The sequence below is a fragment of the Corythoichthys intestinalis genome, chromosome 3 (assembly GCF_030265065.1).
Source record: "Corythoichthys intestinalis isolate RoL2023-P3 chromosome 3, ASM3026506v1, whole genome shotgun sequence".
NCBI classification, from domain to species: domain Eukaryota; kingdom Metazoa; phylum Chordata; class Actinopteri; order Syngnathiformes; family Syngnathidae; genus Corythoichthys; species Corythoichthys intestinalis.
The window spans coordinates 58,141,531-58,159,943 of record NC_080397.1 but is presented as its reverse complement, the minus strand read 5'-3'; the positions used below and the strand labels follow the sequence as shown (position 1 = coordinate 58,159,943).

Below are 18,413 nucleotides of genomic sequence, written 5' to 3'. Positions count from 1 at the left end.
GAGCAACATGGGGTTCAGTATCTTGCTCAAGGACACTTAGGCGAGTTCATCAGGGCGGAGAATTGAAACCACAACCTCTATGTTGGGGGACAACTACTCTACCACTGAGCCACGCCACCCCAAAAGACTTGTGACTTTGTATATTGTGACTAAATATTGTCATCAAGTGTATTTGTTGAGCTTTCAGTAAATGATACTGTGGCCATGCCCCAATGCATGATGGAAAATGGAACCATGATGGGGAAGTGGAACCATGACTGTGCGTCGTGCTACCAATGGATATATCTTCTCTGCTTTAGGAAATAACTTAAGGTGTTAAGACAAAGATCCATTGCCACCTTGCTTCCCCACGTTGCTTCCCATGATATTTCTAATCATAGGGAAAGGGATTGCAAGGCTTTAGCCAATTGAAGAAAGGTGCCAAAGGCTGCCAAAATTCACTCTACTCCTTTTGCGCTGCCTTTTATCGCACTATATAGGTAAAATTGCGCCATTACAGATTGAGCGCGACAATACGTGAGTGGGTCGTGCAGCGCATGCATTAATTGCGTATTTAGCCTGATACATTTGTTAAAAAATAAATACCGCCGTTATCGGGATAAATTTGGTAACCCTACCTTAAGCCTAAACTAAAGACTCTGGATGAGTGTAACATATCATGTCTGTAACGTTAAATACAATTAGAAAACGATTTAATAAAAATATATACATATATATATTAAAAGAAGGCATGGCCGATATTTTTTTGCTGATTCCGATACTTTGAAAATGACGTGATCGGACCCGATCGATCGGGATGCGACTTGTTTCGTCACGCCAGCGCTATTTTCTGTTAGTTTCAAGCGTTGCTTTCACATTTGGAAGCGGGGGGGGTGAACACCAGTAAACATTTCAAGAAGATAGAGAAACGGTAAACGGTGCGGGCTCGGTTGCCCGCGTTAGCTCACTATTAACCCGCTAGCTTATTGAGCAACGTTCGTTTTCAACGCCTCTAACAGCTGCAGTTTTCCTTGTTGAAGTGCAACAAGATTTGGACCTTATTTCTCTTGGTATTATTGTTGAGGTATGTTATTTTATTAATATGACGTATAATCCATTTTTGTATAGTTACTTTGGTATTTCTTGTTCTTGCTTTCGGCGGGGGCGAATGTGTTTTTCCTTCTTGCTGTTGCTTGCTGTTATCTTCGTCAGTCAGTCTGTCTGTTTTTTTTTTGTATTTCCTCTGTGGATAACGCGCTGGTCTCTCGTACCAAAATTGATCTAATTAATTGGTCTATCAGCGCAATTTGGGGAGAGCCGCGCAGATGTTCCTATCTTTTGCCCTTGATCTCTTCCCAAGGTCGTTCGCAGGGCTCTCAAGTCTGTACAAATACTAATACACTTGTGCACACACACACACACTCACACACAACTAGGGCTGCAGCTATCGATTATTTTAGTAGTCGATTAATCGATGAACTAGTTAGTTCAAATAATCGAGTAATCGGTTAAAGAACATGAATAATTAAAATACCTGAGCTCAGCCTCAAACAGTATAAAAAAATTAATGAGGAGCTATGTACAACAAAAGAACAATTGGTCAACTTACATAGCAAATGTCCGCTAGCTTAAATGCTAATGTTTGCTAATGCTCTTAACAAATGGTTCAGACACAATTTCCCACAAGAAACGGCTAGAATTAAACTACCTTACGAATGCATGAAAAAAACATTGGCTCAAACAAATACTTAGCTTATATTGGTCTTAACAGGGAGCAGATGGATTCACCTTTGTGACATGAGGCAGACCAGAGGGCAATGTATCCACTAGTGCTGCAACGATTAATCGATTAACTCGAGTATTCGATTAGGAAAAAAATATTCGAATTAAATGTTGTTGCCTCGAGTATTTGTTTAATTAAAGTGGCGTTTTAGTGTTTTATTTTGAAAGTGTTTACATTTAGTTTATTAATTAGGGTGGACACATTGCCCTCTGGTCTGCCTCATTTCACATAGCTTAATCCAACTGCTCCCTGTTAAGATCAACGTAAGCTAAGTTTTTCTTTGGGCTGTTTTTTAATGCATTCGTAACTTAGTTTATATTTAGCCATTTTTTGTGGCAATATGAGTCTGAACTATTGGTTAAGAGCATTGGGAAAAAAAATGTTAGCGTTTTATAGCATTTAAGCTAGCGGACTTTTGCCATGTTAAGTTAGCCAATTGTTCTTTTGTTGTACATAGATCCTCATTTATTTATTTTTAACACCGTTTGAGGCTCAGCTCAGGCATTTTAATTTTTCATGTTCCTTTTCCGATTACTCGATCATTCGAACTAACTAGTTCACCGATTAATCGACTACTAAAATAATCGATAGCTGCAGCCCTAGTATTCACCCTAATCAATACAACTAAATGCAAACACTTTCAAAATAAACCATTACAACTAGAGATGTCCCGATCGATCGGGTCCGATCACGTCATTTTCAAAGCATCGGAATCGGCAAAAAAATATCGGACATGCCTTTTCTTAATATATATATATTTTTAAATTAAATCGTTTTCTAATTGTATCTAACGTTACAAACATAATATGTTACACTCATCCAGAGTCTTTAGTTTAGGCTTAAGGTAGGGATATCAAATTTATCCCGATAGCGGCGGTAATTAATTTTTTAAAAATGTATCACGTTAAAATCCTTAACGCAATTAATGCATGCGCCGCACGACCAACCCTCGCATTGTCACGCTCAATCTGTAATTGCGCCGTTTTCCCATATAGCGTATAACGAATAGGGTGAATTTTGGCAGCCTTCGGAACCTTTTTTTAATTGGCTAAAGCCTTACAATCCCTCTTCCTACGAATAGAAATATCGTGGGAAGCAATGTGGGGAAGCAAAGTAGCAATTGATCTTTGTCTTAACACCTTAAGTTGGTCCCCAACGCAGAGAAGATATATCAATTGATAGCACTACGCACAGTCATGGTTCCACTTCCCATCATGCATTTGGCATGGCTACAGTATCATTTACTGAGAGCTCAACAAATACACTAGATGGCAATATTTAGTCACAATATACAAAGTCACATCTGTCCTTTAAGAATTACAAGTCTTTCTATCCTCTCACAGAAAGAATGTTAATGATGTAAATGCCATCGTGAGGATTTATTGTCATAATAAACAAATACAGTATTTATGTACTGTATGTTGAATGTATATATTCGTCCGAGTTTTATTCATTTTTTTCTTAATGCATTGCCAAAATGTATATGATCGGGAAAAATTATCGGGAATGATTGTAATTGAATCGGGAGCAAAAAAAAAGCAATCGGATCGGGAAATATCGGATCGGCAGATACTCAAACTAAAGCGATCGGGATCGGATTGGGAGCAAATAATCATGATCGGAACAACCCTAATTACAACGCCACTTTAAATGAATACTCAAAGCAGCAAAATTTAATTCGAATCTTTTTTTTCTCATCGATTACTCGAGTTAATCGATTAATCGTTGCAGCACTACACACACACACCACCTTCAGTCTGCCACCGCCTTTTTCTCACAAAATAAATATCTGAATCTTAAAGGGTTGATTCCGATTTACGTGGAAATTCGGGTTACGTCGCCAGCGTATTCGAATCTTTTTTTTTTCCTAATCGATTACTCGAGTTAATCGATTAATCGTTGCAGCACTACACAACCCCCCCCCCCCCCCCCCCTTCAGTCTGCCACCGCCTTTTTCTCACTAAATAAATCTCTGAATCTTAAAGGGTTGATCCTGATTTACGTGGAAATTTGGATTACGTCGCCAGTGTAGGAACGGAACTCGTTTGTAACCTAGGGACTACCTGTATTTGTAATTTTTTTTTTAAGGCTTTTTTGAGTTAAAGTGTCTGAAGTTGTGAGAAGTGATTTTTAATGTCCTAGACCAGAGTTTGCGTCTCTCCATAAAGACGCAGGCCTGTTTTATTTTTCCAAAAGCTGAACTGCTCCTGTATCACTTCCATTTTTTCCAATCTCATTTGTTCTCACCCTTTCTTTGCTCATGCCTGACGCCATGCATCCAGCCGTCGTGATGGAACTATTCAGTGGCAAAATGGCTGGCATGAGTAGTTGAAGAATCTTAAGTGAAATCACATGACATTTTGTGCCGTGTCCCTCTCTGAAGTCACTTTATGTGGTGCCTACACTGAAGATGGGACTTGAGTTGCACACAAAAAAAGCTGCTCTTGCTTTTTTGTCCTTCATCGTCACTGCAACATTGCTCAGCCCTGGGAGCCGGAACTGGAATGAGGGATTGGCCCTGTATTTTGCGAGGAGGATTCCCGACCCGTCATCTCCTGTCCCCACTGGCGTTGGCTGGATTCCTGCAGGCCTCGCCCCGTCGTCTCAATTGGCAGCGCGCAAGAGGCGACGGCGGCGAGCAAACAGCAGCAGCTGTACACCGAGAGAGCCAAATTCACGGATGACTCCAACAACACCTGCAACACAAAGCAAAACGGCCACTTCGGATGCAGTGTTTTTATGTTGAAGCGCTGAAGTGTGCGGATGGTACCTGTGCAACAAAAGGTGTAATGAGGGCACCAACGCGAGCCATTCCACTGCTTGTTCCCAAACCTAAAGCCCTGGTTGCAGTTGGATACACCTGTAAATTATCAGAAAACTGACTGTCATTCTAGTTCTCTCTGTCCTTTACTGTACTAAAACCCCTAGCAAAAAGTATGGAATCACCAGTGTCGGATGAGCACTCACTCAGACATATTATGTAGAAAAAATCCGATTCAACACCAGAAGTCCCAGATAATTCTGGTACTCCTACTAGTCCCAAACAATGGCCGATATGGCCTCTCCCCCAGAAAACCCAGAGGTGGCCGAAATGACCCTAGTGCTTTTGAATTGGCAAGTCGTTGTCGGACAGACAACAGCCGTTCATATGGAAATGCAACCACTAGACATACATTGACTTCAGACACAATGACCACAATCCATACTCCATGCCCTTGATTCAGTCCTTCTAAACTATTGACACAATTCCTGCTTTACACTCAAATTGCAGTTCTAAAACGTTTTTTTTTTCCTTCAAAACAATGTACACATTTGGGCCATTCTTTCTGTCGTTGTGTGTGGAGTATAGAAGTGAATTAAAAAATGTGTAAAAAGTGTCAAACTTCATAAATAAATGTAGTTAAATAAATGTAACTTGACTTGAACAGACACAAACTATCACATGAGTCACGGAGGAGAGGCCAAATCGGCCATTGCTAGGGAATATTAGGAATGTTTGTCTTGGGAAAGGCCAAGTCGGCCTCTGCTGGGTTTTCTAGTGTTAAGGCTCGAAAAAATCATGAATTACCGTATTGGCCCGAATATAAGACGGCCCTGATTATAAGACGACACCCTCTTTTTCAAGACTCAAGTTTGGAAAAAAAGACTTTTTGAACACCAAATTCATTTTTATACATAAAATAATTACAGTACATCTGAAACAAATTATTATAACTATATACTTGAGAGAAAAAGCATGTTACAGTGCCCTCCATAATTATTGGCACCCCTGAAAAAGATATGGTTTTTAGCTTCTAATATATATATATTTTTAAATTCAAATAATATGGGACCTGAATGGAAAAAAAGAGAAAAATCCAACCTTCGTTTCAAGGCATTCATGATGCCATGCACCCTAACAAGGTTCCCAAAGCACACGGTCCCAGTTGAAGCCTGGGACTGTGTGCTTTGATCAGATAAGACCAAGATTGAGCTTTTTGGCAACAAACACTCTAAGTGGGTCTGGCGTGCCACGAAAGATGCGCATGCTGAAAAGCACCTCATACCCACTGTGAAGTATGGGGGTGGGTCAGTGATGCTGTGGGGCCCTTTCGCTTCCAAAGGCCCTGGGAACCTTGTTAGGGTGCATGGCATCATGAATGCTTTGAAATACCAGGACATTTTAAATCAAAATCTGTTGCCCTCTGCCTGAAAGCTGAAGATGGGTCGTCACTGGGTCTTTCAGCAAGACAATGACCCTAAACATATGGCCAAATCTACACAGAAATGGTTCACCAGACACAAAATCAAGCTCCTCCCATGGCCATCTCAGTCCCCAGACCTTGTTTTGTTGGCAAAATGGGGTTGTACAAAATATTAACACCAGGGGTGCTAATAATTGTGACACACATTATTTGATGTCAAATAATTTTTTCTTTATGTGGGATTTTTTCCCAACTAAATGAATGCACTTGTATTGAAGGTTGGATTTTTCTTTTTTTCCATTAAGGTCCCATATTATTTGAATTTAAAAAATTAGGGCTGTCAAACGATTAAAATTTTTAATCAAGTTAATTACAGCTTAAAAATTAATTAATTGTAATTAATCGCAATTAATCACAATTCAAACCATCTATAAAATATGCCATATTTTTCTGTAAATTATTGTTGGAATGGAAAGATAAGACACAAGATGGATATATACATTCAACATACGGTACATAAGGACTATTTGTTTATTATAACAATAAATCAACAAGATGGCATTAAAATTATTAACATTCTGTTAAAGCGATCCATGAATAGAAAGACTTGTAGTTCTTAAAAGAAAAATGTTAGTACAAGTTAGAGAAATTTTATATTAAAACCCCTCTTAATGTTTTCGTTTTAATAAAATTTGTAAAATTTTCTATCAAAAAATAAATTAGTAGCCCGCCATTGTTGATGTCAATAATTACTTACACAATGCTCATGGATGCTGAAGCCTATAAAATCAGTCGCACCCAAGCGCCAGCAGAGGGCAGCAAAACTCCATAAAACACAACGAGTGAGCGTTTCACTGTGTACTGTCATTTAAATCTCTCTGAGCGAGGCATCTGCGTTAATTGCATCAAATATTTCAATGTGATTAACTTAAAAAATTAATTAACGCCCGTTAACGCGATAATTTTGACAGCCCTAAAAAAATGTATATTAGAAGCTAAAAAAACACACCTTTTTCAGGGGTGCCAATAATAATGGATGGCACTGTATTTTGCCTCATTCAAATCTTAATATCGGAACATTTAAATATGTAACCTAAAGTGCAATCACATTCGTAAATGAATGGCTTCTGGTTTTTGAGATGCCAAAACCAGTCTATTTTGAAAAAACAACAAAATTGCAATAACTGCATTAACCATCAAAGGGAGGTCTAACTGTAACTGTAGTCTTGAAACAAATCTGAATAAGGAAAAACATTGCAATAAAATAATGCAAACTGGTTAAACTTGAGAGTAGCTGAGATCTGTTATGACAGGACATCGCTTCAATGATATCTGGTGCCATCTAGCGTCGTGAATGGGTATTATTTCTAGACCCCGATTATAAGACGACTCCCACCTTTTTCAGTCTTATTTCAATGCAAAATATATATTCGGCTAATACGGTAGTTCAAAAGTGCAACTCTTTAGCATTCAGAAACACTAAAAGACAACATTGCAGTGGTCAGTAAATGTTACTTTTATAGAGCAAGTGCGTGGAAATAAATATGGAACTACTTCATTCTGAGGAAAAATATATGGCATTGGACCCCACAAGTTTTGCATGTGGATTCACCGAACCTTTCGGAATTTGGAAAAAAAAAAAAAAAGCTTTATTATCTAATTCAAAACCGATATATCTAAGCTAGCAAGCTAATAATTCAGCAAATTCCCGTTCCAAATTCTTCTCATTTCTACAGCATGTTTTACAAACGTGTCAAAACTTGAGACCACGCTGCCCATTGGTCTGTTGTATTCCCTCATACCAAGTGCAAGTCAACCTTCCACTGAGCAAACCAGTTCCTCCTCCCATCAGATCGAGGACAAGGAGTTGATTAAGCCTGTAAATTGGGAGAAAACCAGTCCAAAACCTGGTCTAAAAAGCCACTTTGCCTAGATTTAATCAACGTACGAAAAAAGTGCGTTTCTTTACCTTTGCAGAACCCCTTCGACATACTCTCTGGGGTTCGATCGACCCAGGTTAAGAACCACTGATATATGGAATGACGAGAAACAAAGAAATAACATATCAAAACACATCTCTAGTATTTAGTTGCACCACCTCTGGCTTTTATGACAGCTTGCAGTCTTTGAGGCATGGACTTGATGAGTATTCTTCATCAATTTGGTGCCAACTCTCTTTGATTGTAGTTGCCAGATCATCCTTGCAGGTCGGAGCCTTGCGGTGGACCGTTTTTTTTTCCATTTCCACCACAAGTGTTCAATAGGGTTGAGATCTGGGCTATTTGCAGGACATGACATTGACTAAATGAGTCTTTCTCCAAGGAATACTATAACAATTTTAGCTCTGTGGCATGATGCATTGTCATCTTGGAAAATGACAAACATATTTTCAATTCAAGGGATAAGAAAGCTGTCTAAAATTTCAATGTAAACTTGTGCATTTATTGAAGATTTAACCACAGTGCCTTTGCCTGACATGCAGCCCCATATCATCAAGGGCCGAGGGGATTTTTGTTTTCTTCAGGCAGTCATCTATGTAAATCTCACTGGAACGGCACCAAACAAAAGTTCCAGCATCGTCACCTTGTCCAATGCAGATTTTTGACTATCACTGAAACTAACTTTCATCCGGTCATTCACAGTCCATTATTTGCCTCTCCTTAGCCCATTGCAGTCTTTTTCTTTTCTGTCTAAATGTCAATGATGGTTTCCTTTTAGCTTTCCTGTATGAAAATCCCATTTCCTTTCGGCGATTTTGCACATTTCCGTCACATACCTTGACGGCAGCTTCCTCCCATTTCTTCTTCATTTGTCTTGTTGTACATCTTCTGCTTTCAAGACATATGGCCTTTAGTTGCTTGTCATGACGTTTGGATGTCTTCCTCGGTCTACCAGTACGCTTAACTTTAACAACCTTGCCATGCTGTTTGTACTTGGTCCAGATTTTTCATACAGCTGACTGTGAACAGCCCACATCTTTGCCAACCATACGTGTAGCGTTACCTTCTTCAAGAAGTTTGATAATCCTCTCCTTGGTCTAAAGCAGGGCCGGCCCAGCCTATACGCAGACTATGCACCGGCTTGGGGCCCCTGACCACTAGGGGGCCCCCAATCTGGCAATTGTTTAATTTATATTCTATTTTGTTTACTGCAGTTTGCTTTATTTGACTTTTGTGATACTTGATTACAAGCTTAAAAAATAAAACTTCTTAACTTCTTTCTTTCCTCTTTTAGAAAAAGAGATTACCGACTAACTTGGAAGGCCCATGTGGTGCGGCTGCGCAACAAGCTTGCTAGGAGCATCTCCATTCTCTTTAGAGCACAAAATATGCTAGATAAGAGGGCTCTCCAAACTCTTTACAGCGCACTTGTCTTGCCGCACCTCAGCTACTGTTTGGATATCTGGGGGCATACACACAAAACTCACCTTTATCCACTTTTTACCCTTCAAAAAAAGGCAACTAGGATCATTCATAAAGCACCGTTCAGAGCGCACACAAATGAACTCTACATCAAGTCCAAGCTATTAAAATTTTTCTGACTTGATTAACTTTAAAACTGCTCAAATGATGTACAAGGCCCACGCAAACTGTCTCCCGCCTACCCTACAAGCTCTATTCCAACTAAGGGAATCAAATTACGACCTAAGAGGAATCAGAATCTTTTCCTATCGGGCAACTAGGACAACAGTAAAATCTTTCTCGATTAGGAACATTGGGGCTCGCCTATGGAATACATGTGATGCAGCGCTTACGAGTAGGCCTGTCGCGATAACATATTTTAGTGTGTGATTATTTATTTCATAAATTATTGCGATATTATTGCACCCCCCCCCCCAATTAAAAAAAAAAAAAAACACTGTGAGAATACAGTATATATTAATAGATCATGTACACCCATTTAAACGCAATAAATGTTTACTCTTAAATTCAAAAATACTTTTTAGGAAATCACAACTAAAAACAATAGACCATGCCTCTTTTAAGTAAAAAGACAACAGTATACAACAGTATATAATAGTATATAACAATACTGCACAGAAACACAGAAGAAATAAAATGTGTTTTTTAAGAAAAATAAAATTCCACTTAATAATTTAAGCATCTAGGCAAATGAAAACGTTTTCCCCTCATAGCTTCTGCTATGGCGTTCCATGTTCCATATGAAGTTAATTCGTTCCAGGAGCTTTTTTGTTAGTCGAAATGGTCATATGTCGAGCAGGATTTTCCCATAAGAATACATTATAATTCCAATAATTCGTTCCACAGCCCAAAAACCCACACTACATCCTTAATAAATACTGCTGTTACTATTGCAAATAGCAATTACAAAGAGCAAAACAAATAAAATATGAATAAAAATCAGAATAACAATAATATAATAATAGCAATAATAACAATAATACCGTACAGTACCTGTAATAATGTAACGAATCGGCTTCTAATGTGGCGGACTTTTTTGCTGTACCTGAACGCACTGCTGGGCTGACGGTGAGCAGGAGAGCGCTATTTTACTTTCTGTTTCGATCCTGGCGTCAACAGCTGTGGACACTCGGCGAGTTAATGGAATAAATGATTTGAAACCTGACGAAGCTGGCGACTTCATAGGCGATGTTACCACAATAAGAACTGTCACCTTAACTTATAAAGACTGGCGAACGGAGGAGGGACCGCCGGCCGAGATCGGCATTCTACGACCCAGTTCATGGATGCACACACCATGCTTATATTTTGCTATCATTCACATCTTCATTTCACCTTTTCTTTTTTTTCTCCACCTGCACTCAACTTAAACTGCACTAAAAAACTAAAAACAGAACTAAAATGCATTTTGCGTCGTTGGTAACAAGGAAGCCGAACTTTTAACAGCACGTCTGCCGCACGCGCGCACGCAGGTGCACGCAAGGCGATAAATCGCAGCGGGAAAATTATCGCCTTCATTTTTATTTACCGTGCGATAAATGGAATTATTGCATATTGCGACAGGCTTACTTACGAGTATAAAATCATTTAGTTACTTCAAAAAGTTGTACAAAGAAACCATTCTAAATCGTTACTTGGACCAAAATGAGACATGGCTGCACTGCACACACAGATCCGGAACAAATTGTTCCCACAACAAAAAAGGCAAACAAAGGATGATTAAATGTCAGGGACAGAGAGGCTCTGAAGATATGCCCTCCAGCAAAATTAGATCACTGATCTGCTATTGCAACGTGCACGCTGTGTTTAACCTGCTGTGAGATGGAGCTGCTTGACTGGACTCTCAGCTAATTGGACAAAATATTTTCTACAATGAGACCCACACCAAACCGACGCCCATGTCCGGCCAACACCTTTTTGGGAAGATATACGAGTAAAAAAAATTTCCCCGTCTCCCTTTGTCTGTCATCGTCTTTTCGGGCAAATTATTCCATATTCTGTGTCTGTCAATGATTCTCTTTCTTGGCCAAGCCATCCCACATTCTGTAACTGTCAATGATACTGATGATGATGACAATGACAATAAATTTCATTCATTCATTCAAAAGGTTTGGCGCTATCTACTGTAAGTACTGGCAATCATTTGGGGTGAGAAGTTTGAAGTATGCAGTGCAACAAAATCTGATTAATATACAAAATATGGACATATGGGTTGGATTGTATGTAGGCCTGTCGCGCTAACAAATTTTAGTGGGCGATAAATTATCCCATAAATTAATGCGGTATTATTGCGCCCCCCCCCCCCCCCAAAAAAAATGGGGGGAGCGTTTTTTATTATTTATTGTCATCATCATCGGTATCATTGACAGTTGCAAGATGTGATATGAGCAACCCGAAAAAAAACGAAGAAAAGACAAGGACTGACGAGAAGCATATGCTTATCAAGTCCCGTCCCCTTTTAACCAATTTACAATAACACGGTGAGAATACAGTATACATTAATAGATCAAGTACACCCATTTAAACGCAATAAATGTTTAGTTTTAAATTAAAAAATACCTTTTAAGAAATCACAACTAAAAACAATAGATCATGCCTCTTTCAAGTAAAAGACAACAATATTAATACCGCACAGAAACACATATTAAATGTCTTTTTTCAAGAAAAAATAAAATTGCACTTAATAACTGAAGCATTTAGGCATATAGGTATAAAGTTGCAGTCACAGTAATTGCACTTCAACAACAACAGCGAAAAATAGACTAATTAAGTAGCATAACAAAAATTTGGCTCCCAAAGGTATCAAATATCATTTAACAGAGGTAAAACGGTCTCATTTCTTCAGCAATGTAGCGGACTTCACTTTCCGTCAGGGAACGCTATTTTGCGCGGGGTCGTCTGTATTTCTCACATCAAGCGAATACCTCTAATTGTCAATTAACATGACGAGGAGGCTCCGCTTGTTGCGATGCAGTTTTCTTACTAAGCAGTGAAAACTGGAGAGGATAATAGTGTTTCAAATGAGCATGTAGATTTATTCTGTTGGCCATCTTTGTTGAAACAACCTCCAAAAACATTTTTCAGACTGGTTCGTCCTCTTCCTCATTCCGCTTGCTCATTGCTGTGCGCCGACAGTGCACTCGGCCCTGCCTCCATCCATTAAATGACGGTCACTCAAACTCAAATGTATAAAACGAACATACCCAGAAGTCAATAAAACAGAGTGGCACAAGGAAGCTGAACTTTAAACAGCGCTGTCAAGCACGTCTGCCACACATCTGCCGCAAGCGCGTGCGTCGCGCACGCATGTGACAAACGCGTGCATGTGCACGCGAGGCGATAAATCGCAGCACGAAAATTACCGTCTTTATATACCGCGCGATAAATGGAATTATTGCATATTGCGACAGGCTTAATTGTATGTATAGGTTTCACAGTAGACTGTGACGAAATGGTGGGCCAAAAATATGGGCCCCTTCGCATTATTTTGCTTAGGGCCCCCAAATGGACTGGGCTGGGCCTGGTCCCAAGAGACAGCTCTCTTGTTGGAGCTATGATTCTTGTGAATCCACTTGGTCCGGCAGACCTCCAAGGTGTGATAACTGCACTGTTTTTTAACTGCTGACTAACGAGCAGATCTAATCTGAGGCAGGAGCCCAATTAGGAAAAGGAAATTGACTGGGCGTGTCTGTATTTTCTACTCAAAATGGAGTGATTTCAATTTTTTTTTCTTCAGAATGGAGTGATTTTATATTTCCCTGCACTTGCTCTATAAAAGTAACATTTACTGACCACCACAATGTTTTTTATTTCTTTCTTTTAGTGTTTCTGAATGCTAAAGAGTTGCACTTTGAACTAATTCATTTTTTTTTCTCAAGCTTTTTATCTGAGTTTTTTCTACATAATAGAATGTCTGAGTGAGTGCTCATCCGAGACTGGTGATTCCATACTTTTTGCTAGCATTTGTATTAAATTGGTTGGAATTCGATCCAATTCATTTTTGTCAATGTCAACACTGCGTAATTAACCTCTGGAGTATACACATAGGCAGCCTGGAATCCTCCAGCGATAAAAGCTCTGGCGATGAATATCAACACCGTCATGGATGTTCTAGAACAAAATGGGAAATTGTCCTGGTTCCATGATAAATGACAAAAAATGAGTGAGAATAGTACCATTTTTTTCTTTTTTACCTCCCCACACAACCATAAAGTGGAATGATGCATAACGCAAAGACCAAGAAACACAAGGCCATGGTTTTCCTTCTTCCTAAGCGATCAATCGCCCATAATGTCACCAACAGTCCTGAGGAACAAGAACCCAAGACCTTCGTAAGTTTAGCTTACTAGAAGTTACAAGTAATTATAGAGAATATTAACTTATATTTTCTTTTTTGGTTTTTTTTTTGTTTTTTACCTGGGAATTCTGATAAAGTTGTCCACAACAGATCCTTATAATCATCACTATTCAAGTATTTACACTCCAAGCTGCAACTCGGCTCCATCTTATTACCTTTGGACACTGGAGAAAATTAAAAAACAAGACATTATTAACTTGGATCAGTATTTCTTATGACAAAATAATAATATCAAGGTTTGACTCGAATGGTGTATCACCTGAACAATACAATAAGTTTGTATATATTAACAGTTTTATTTTACATTGACCAAAAGTATTGGCACCCCTGCAATTCTGTCAGATAATGCTCAATTTCTCCCAGAAAATGATTGCAATTACAAATGCTGTGGTAGTAATATCTTCATTTACCGTACTTTGCTTGCAATGAAAAAACACAAAAGAGAATGGGGGTGGGGGAAATAAATCATTATCATTTTACGCAAAACTACAAAAATGTGCCAGACAACAGTATTGGCACTAGAGATGTCCCGATCGATCGGATGTCCGATCACGTCATTTTCAAAGTATCGGAATCGGCAAAAAAATATCGGCCATGCCAATTTTTAATATATATATATATATATATATATATATATATATATATATATACACTCACCGGCCACTTTATTAGGTACACCTGTCCAACTGCTCGCTAACACTTAATTTCTAATCAGCCAATCACATGGCGGCAACTCAGTACATTTAGGCATGTAGACATGGTTTAAGACAATCTCCTGCAGTTCAAACCGTGCATCAGTATGGGGAAGAAAGGTGATTTGAGTAACTCTGAATGATGCATGGTTGTTGGTGCCAGAAGGGCTGGTCTGAGTATTTCAGAAACTGCTGATCAACTGGGATTTTCACTCACAAGCATCTCTTGGGTTTACAAAGAATGGTCCGAAAAGAAAAAATATCCAGTGAGCGGCCGTTATGTGGGCGGAAATGCCTTGTTGATGCCAGAGGTCAGAGGAGAATGGCCAGACTGGTTCGAGCTGATAGAAAGGCAACAGTGACTCAAATAACCACCTGTTACAACCAAGGTAGGCAGAAGAGCATCTCTGAAAGCACAGTACGTTGAACTTTGAGGCAGATGGGCTACAGCAGCAGAAGACCACGCCGGGTGCCACTCCTTTCACCTAAGAACAGGAAACTGAGGCTGCAATTTGCACAAGCTCATTGAAATTGGACAATAGAAGATTGGAAAAACGTTGCCTGGTCTGATGAGTCTCGGTTTATGCTGCGACATTCGGATGGTAGGGTCAGAATTTGGCGTCAACAACATGAAAGCATGGATCCATCCTGCCTTGTATCAATGGTTCAGGCTGGTGGTGGTGGTCTAATGGTGTGGGGAATGTTTTATTGGCACTCTTTGGGCCCCTTGGTACCAATTGAGCATCGTTGGAACGCCGCAGCCTCCCTGAGTATTGTTGCTGACCATGTCCATCCCTTTATGACCACAATGTACCCAACTTCTGATGGTTACTTTCAGCAGGATAATGCGCCATATCATAACGCTGGAATCATCTCAGACCGGTTTCTTGAACATGACAATGAGTTCACTGTACTCAAAAGGCCTCGACAGTCACCAGATCTCAATCCAATAGAGCATCTTTGGCATGTGGTGGAACAGGAGAGTCGCATCATGGATGTGCAGCCGACAAATCTGCACCAACTGTGTGATGCCATCATGTCAATATGGACCAAACTCTCTGAGGAATGCTTCCAGCACCTTGTTCAATCTATGCCACGAAGAATTGAGGCAGTTCTGATGGCAAAAGGGGGTTCAACCCGTTACTAAAATGGTGTACCTAATAAAGTGGCCGGTGAGTGTATATTTTTTAATTAAATCGTTTTCTAATTGTATTTAACGTTACAGACATAATACGTTACACTCCTCCAGAGTCTTTAGTTTAGGCTTAAGGTAGGGTTATCAAATTTATCCCGATAACGGCGGTAATTAATTTTTAAAAAAAAGTATCACGTTAAAATATTTATCGCAATTAATGTATGCACTGCACGACCACTCACGTATTGTCGCGCTCAATGTGTAATGGCGCCGTTTTACCTAAATAGAGAGATAAAAGGCAGCGTAAAATGAGTAGAGTGAATTTTGGCAGCCTTTGGAGCCTTTTTTGAATTGGCTAAAGCCTTACAATCCCTCTCCATACGATTAGAAATATCATGGGAAGCAATGTGGGGAAGTAAGGTAGCAAGTGATCTTTTTCTTAACACCTTATGTCATTTCCCAACGCAGAGAAGATATATCAATTGGTAGCACGACGCACAGTCATGGTTCCACTTCCCATCATGCATTTGGGCATGGCCTTCAGTATCATTTACTGAAAGCTCAACAAATACACTAGATGGCAATATTTAGTCACAATATACAAAGTTACAAGTCTATCTATCCGTGGATCCCTCTCACAGAAAGAATGTTAATAATGTAAATGCCATCTTGAGGATTTATTGTCATAATAAACAAAATACAGTACTTTTGTACTGTATGTTGAATGTATATATTCGTCCGAGTTTTATTCATTTTTTTCTTAATGCATTGCCAAAATGTATATGATCGGGAAAAATTATCGGGAATGATTGGAATTGGATCGGGAGCAAAAAAAAAAGCAATCTGATCGGGAAATATTGGGATCGGCAGATACTCAAACTAAAACGATCAGGATCGGATCGGGAGCAAAAAAAAACATGATTGGAACAACCCTAATTGGCACCCTTTGAAAAATCATGTGGTGCTTCTCTAATTTGTGTAATTAACAGCACCTGTTACTTACCTGTGGCATATAACAGGTCATGGCAATAACTAAATCACACTTGCAGCCAGTTAAACTGGATTAAAGTGACTCAACCTCTGTCCTGTGCCCTTGTGTGCACCGCATTGAGCATGGGGGAAAGAAAGAACGCCAAAGAACTGTCTGGGGACTTGAGAAGCAAAATTGTGAGGAAGCATGGGCAATCTCAAGGCTACAAGTCCATCTCCAAAGACCTGAATGTTCCTGTGTCTACCGTGTGCAGTGTCATCAATAAGTGGAAAGCCCATGGCACTGGGGCTAACCTCCCTAGATGTGGACGGAAAAGAAAAATTGACGAGAGATTTCAACGAAAGATTGTGCGGATGGTGGATAAAGAACCTCGACTAACATCCAAACAAGTTCGAGTGGTCCTGCCGTCTGAGGGTACGACAGTGTCAACCCGTACTATCCGTCGGCTTCTGAATGAAAAGGTAGGGTACCCAGGAAGACCCCACCTCTGACCCAGAGACATAAAAAAGCCAGACTGGAGTTTGTCAAAACTTACCTGAGAAAGCCCAAAAACGTCTTAGAAGAATGTTCTCTGGTCAGATGAGACATAAGTAGAGAGTTTTTGGAAAAGGCATCAACATAGAGTTTACAGGGGGGGAAAAACAAGGCCTTCAAAGAAAAGAACACTGTTTCCTAATGTTTTAGGGTTGCTTTGCTGCCTCTGGCACTGGACTGCTTGACTGTGTGCATGGCATTATGAAGTCTGAAGACTACCAACAAATTTAGCAGTATAATGTAGGGCCCAGTGTGAGAAAGCTGGGTCTCCTATCAGAGCTCATCTGTCTTCCAGCAGGACAATGACCCAAAACACCCTTCAAAAAGCACTAGAAAATGGTTTGAGAAAAAGCACTGGATACTTCTAAAGTGGCCAGCTATGAGTCCAGACCTGAATCCTACAGAATACCTGTGGAGAGATCTGAAATTGGCAGTTTGGAGAAGGCACCCTTCAAATCTCAGAGACCTGGAGCAGTTGGCCAAAGAAAATGGTCTCAAATTCCAGCAGAGCATTGTAAGAAACTCATTGATGGATACAGGAAGCGGTTGTTCACAATTATTTTGTCTAAAGGTTGTGCTACCAAATATTAGGCTGAGGGTGATAATACTTTTTTGTGTAAAATGATACTGATTGATTTTTTTCTCATTCTCTTTTGTGTTTTTTCATTGCAAGTCAATTAAATGAAGATATTACTACCAAAGCATTGGTAATTGCAGTCATTTTCTGGAAGAAATTGAGCATTATCTGACAGTATTGCAGGGGTGCCAATACTTTTGGCCAACAGTGTAGCTTAGCTTATCAATTACCGTATTGGCCCGAATATAAGACAGCCCTGATTATAAGACGAGCCCCCCTTTTTTCAAGACTCAAGTTTAAAAAAAATACTTTTTGAATACCAAATTAATGTTTATACATAAAATAATTACAGTACATCTGAAACAAATGATTATAACAATAAATTTGAGAGAAAAAGTATGCCATTTTGCCTCATTCAAATCTTAATATCTAAACATTTAAATATGTAAACTAAAGTGCAATCACATTCGTAAATGAATGGCTTCTGGTTTTTGAAATGTAAATAAACCAATCTATTGTGATAAAACAACAAAATTGCAATAACTGCATTAACCATCAAAGTGAAGTCGAACTGTAACTATAGTCTGGAAACAAATCTGAATAAGGAAAAACATTGCAGTAAAATAATGCAAACTGGTTAAACTTGACAGCAGCTGAGATCTGTCATCATGACAGAACATCGCTTCAATGATATCTGGCGCCATCTAGCGTCGTGAATGGGTATATTGTCCAGACCGCGAATATAAGACGACCCCCTCT

The 18,413-nt window shown here is 39.4% G+C and overlaps 1 protein-coding gene across 1 annotated transcript in view; it reads right to left on the bottom strand.

Moving 5' to 3' along the window:
- Positions 1 to 3,089: 3,089 nt before the first annotated feature.
- Positions 3,090 to 18,413, bottom strand: part of svopa (SV2 related protein a) — a 37,025-nt gene continuing 21,701 nt past the window's right edge. The window contains exons 12-16 of the mRNA XM_057832726.1: positions 13,785 to 13,889; positions 13,562 to 13,673; positions 13,397 to 13,478; positions 4,533 to 4,622; positions 3,090 to 4,458 (exon numbers count right to left, since the gene is read on the bottom strand). Coding sequence (XP_057688709.1) covers positions 4,243 to 4,458; positions 4,533 to 4,622; positions 13,397 to 13,478; positions 13,562 to 13,673; positions 13,785 to 13,889 — 605 coding nt within the window. The 3' untranslated portion in view covers positions 3,090 to 4,242. The remainder of the gene's footprint in view (positions 4,459 to 4,532; positions 4,623 to 13,396; positions 13,479 to 13,561; positions 13,674 to 13,784; positions 13,890 to 18,413) is intronic.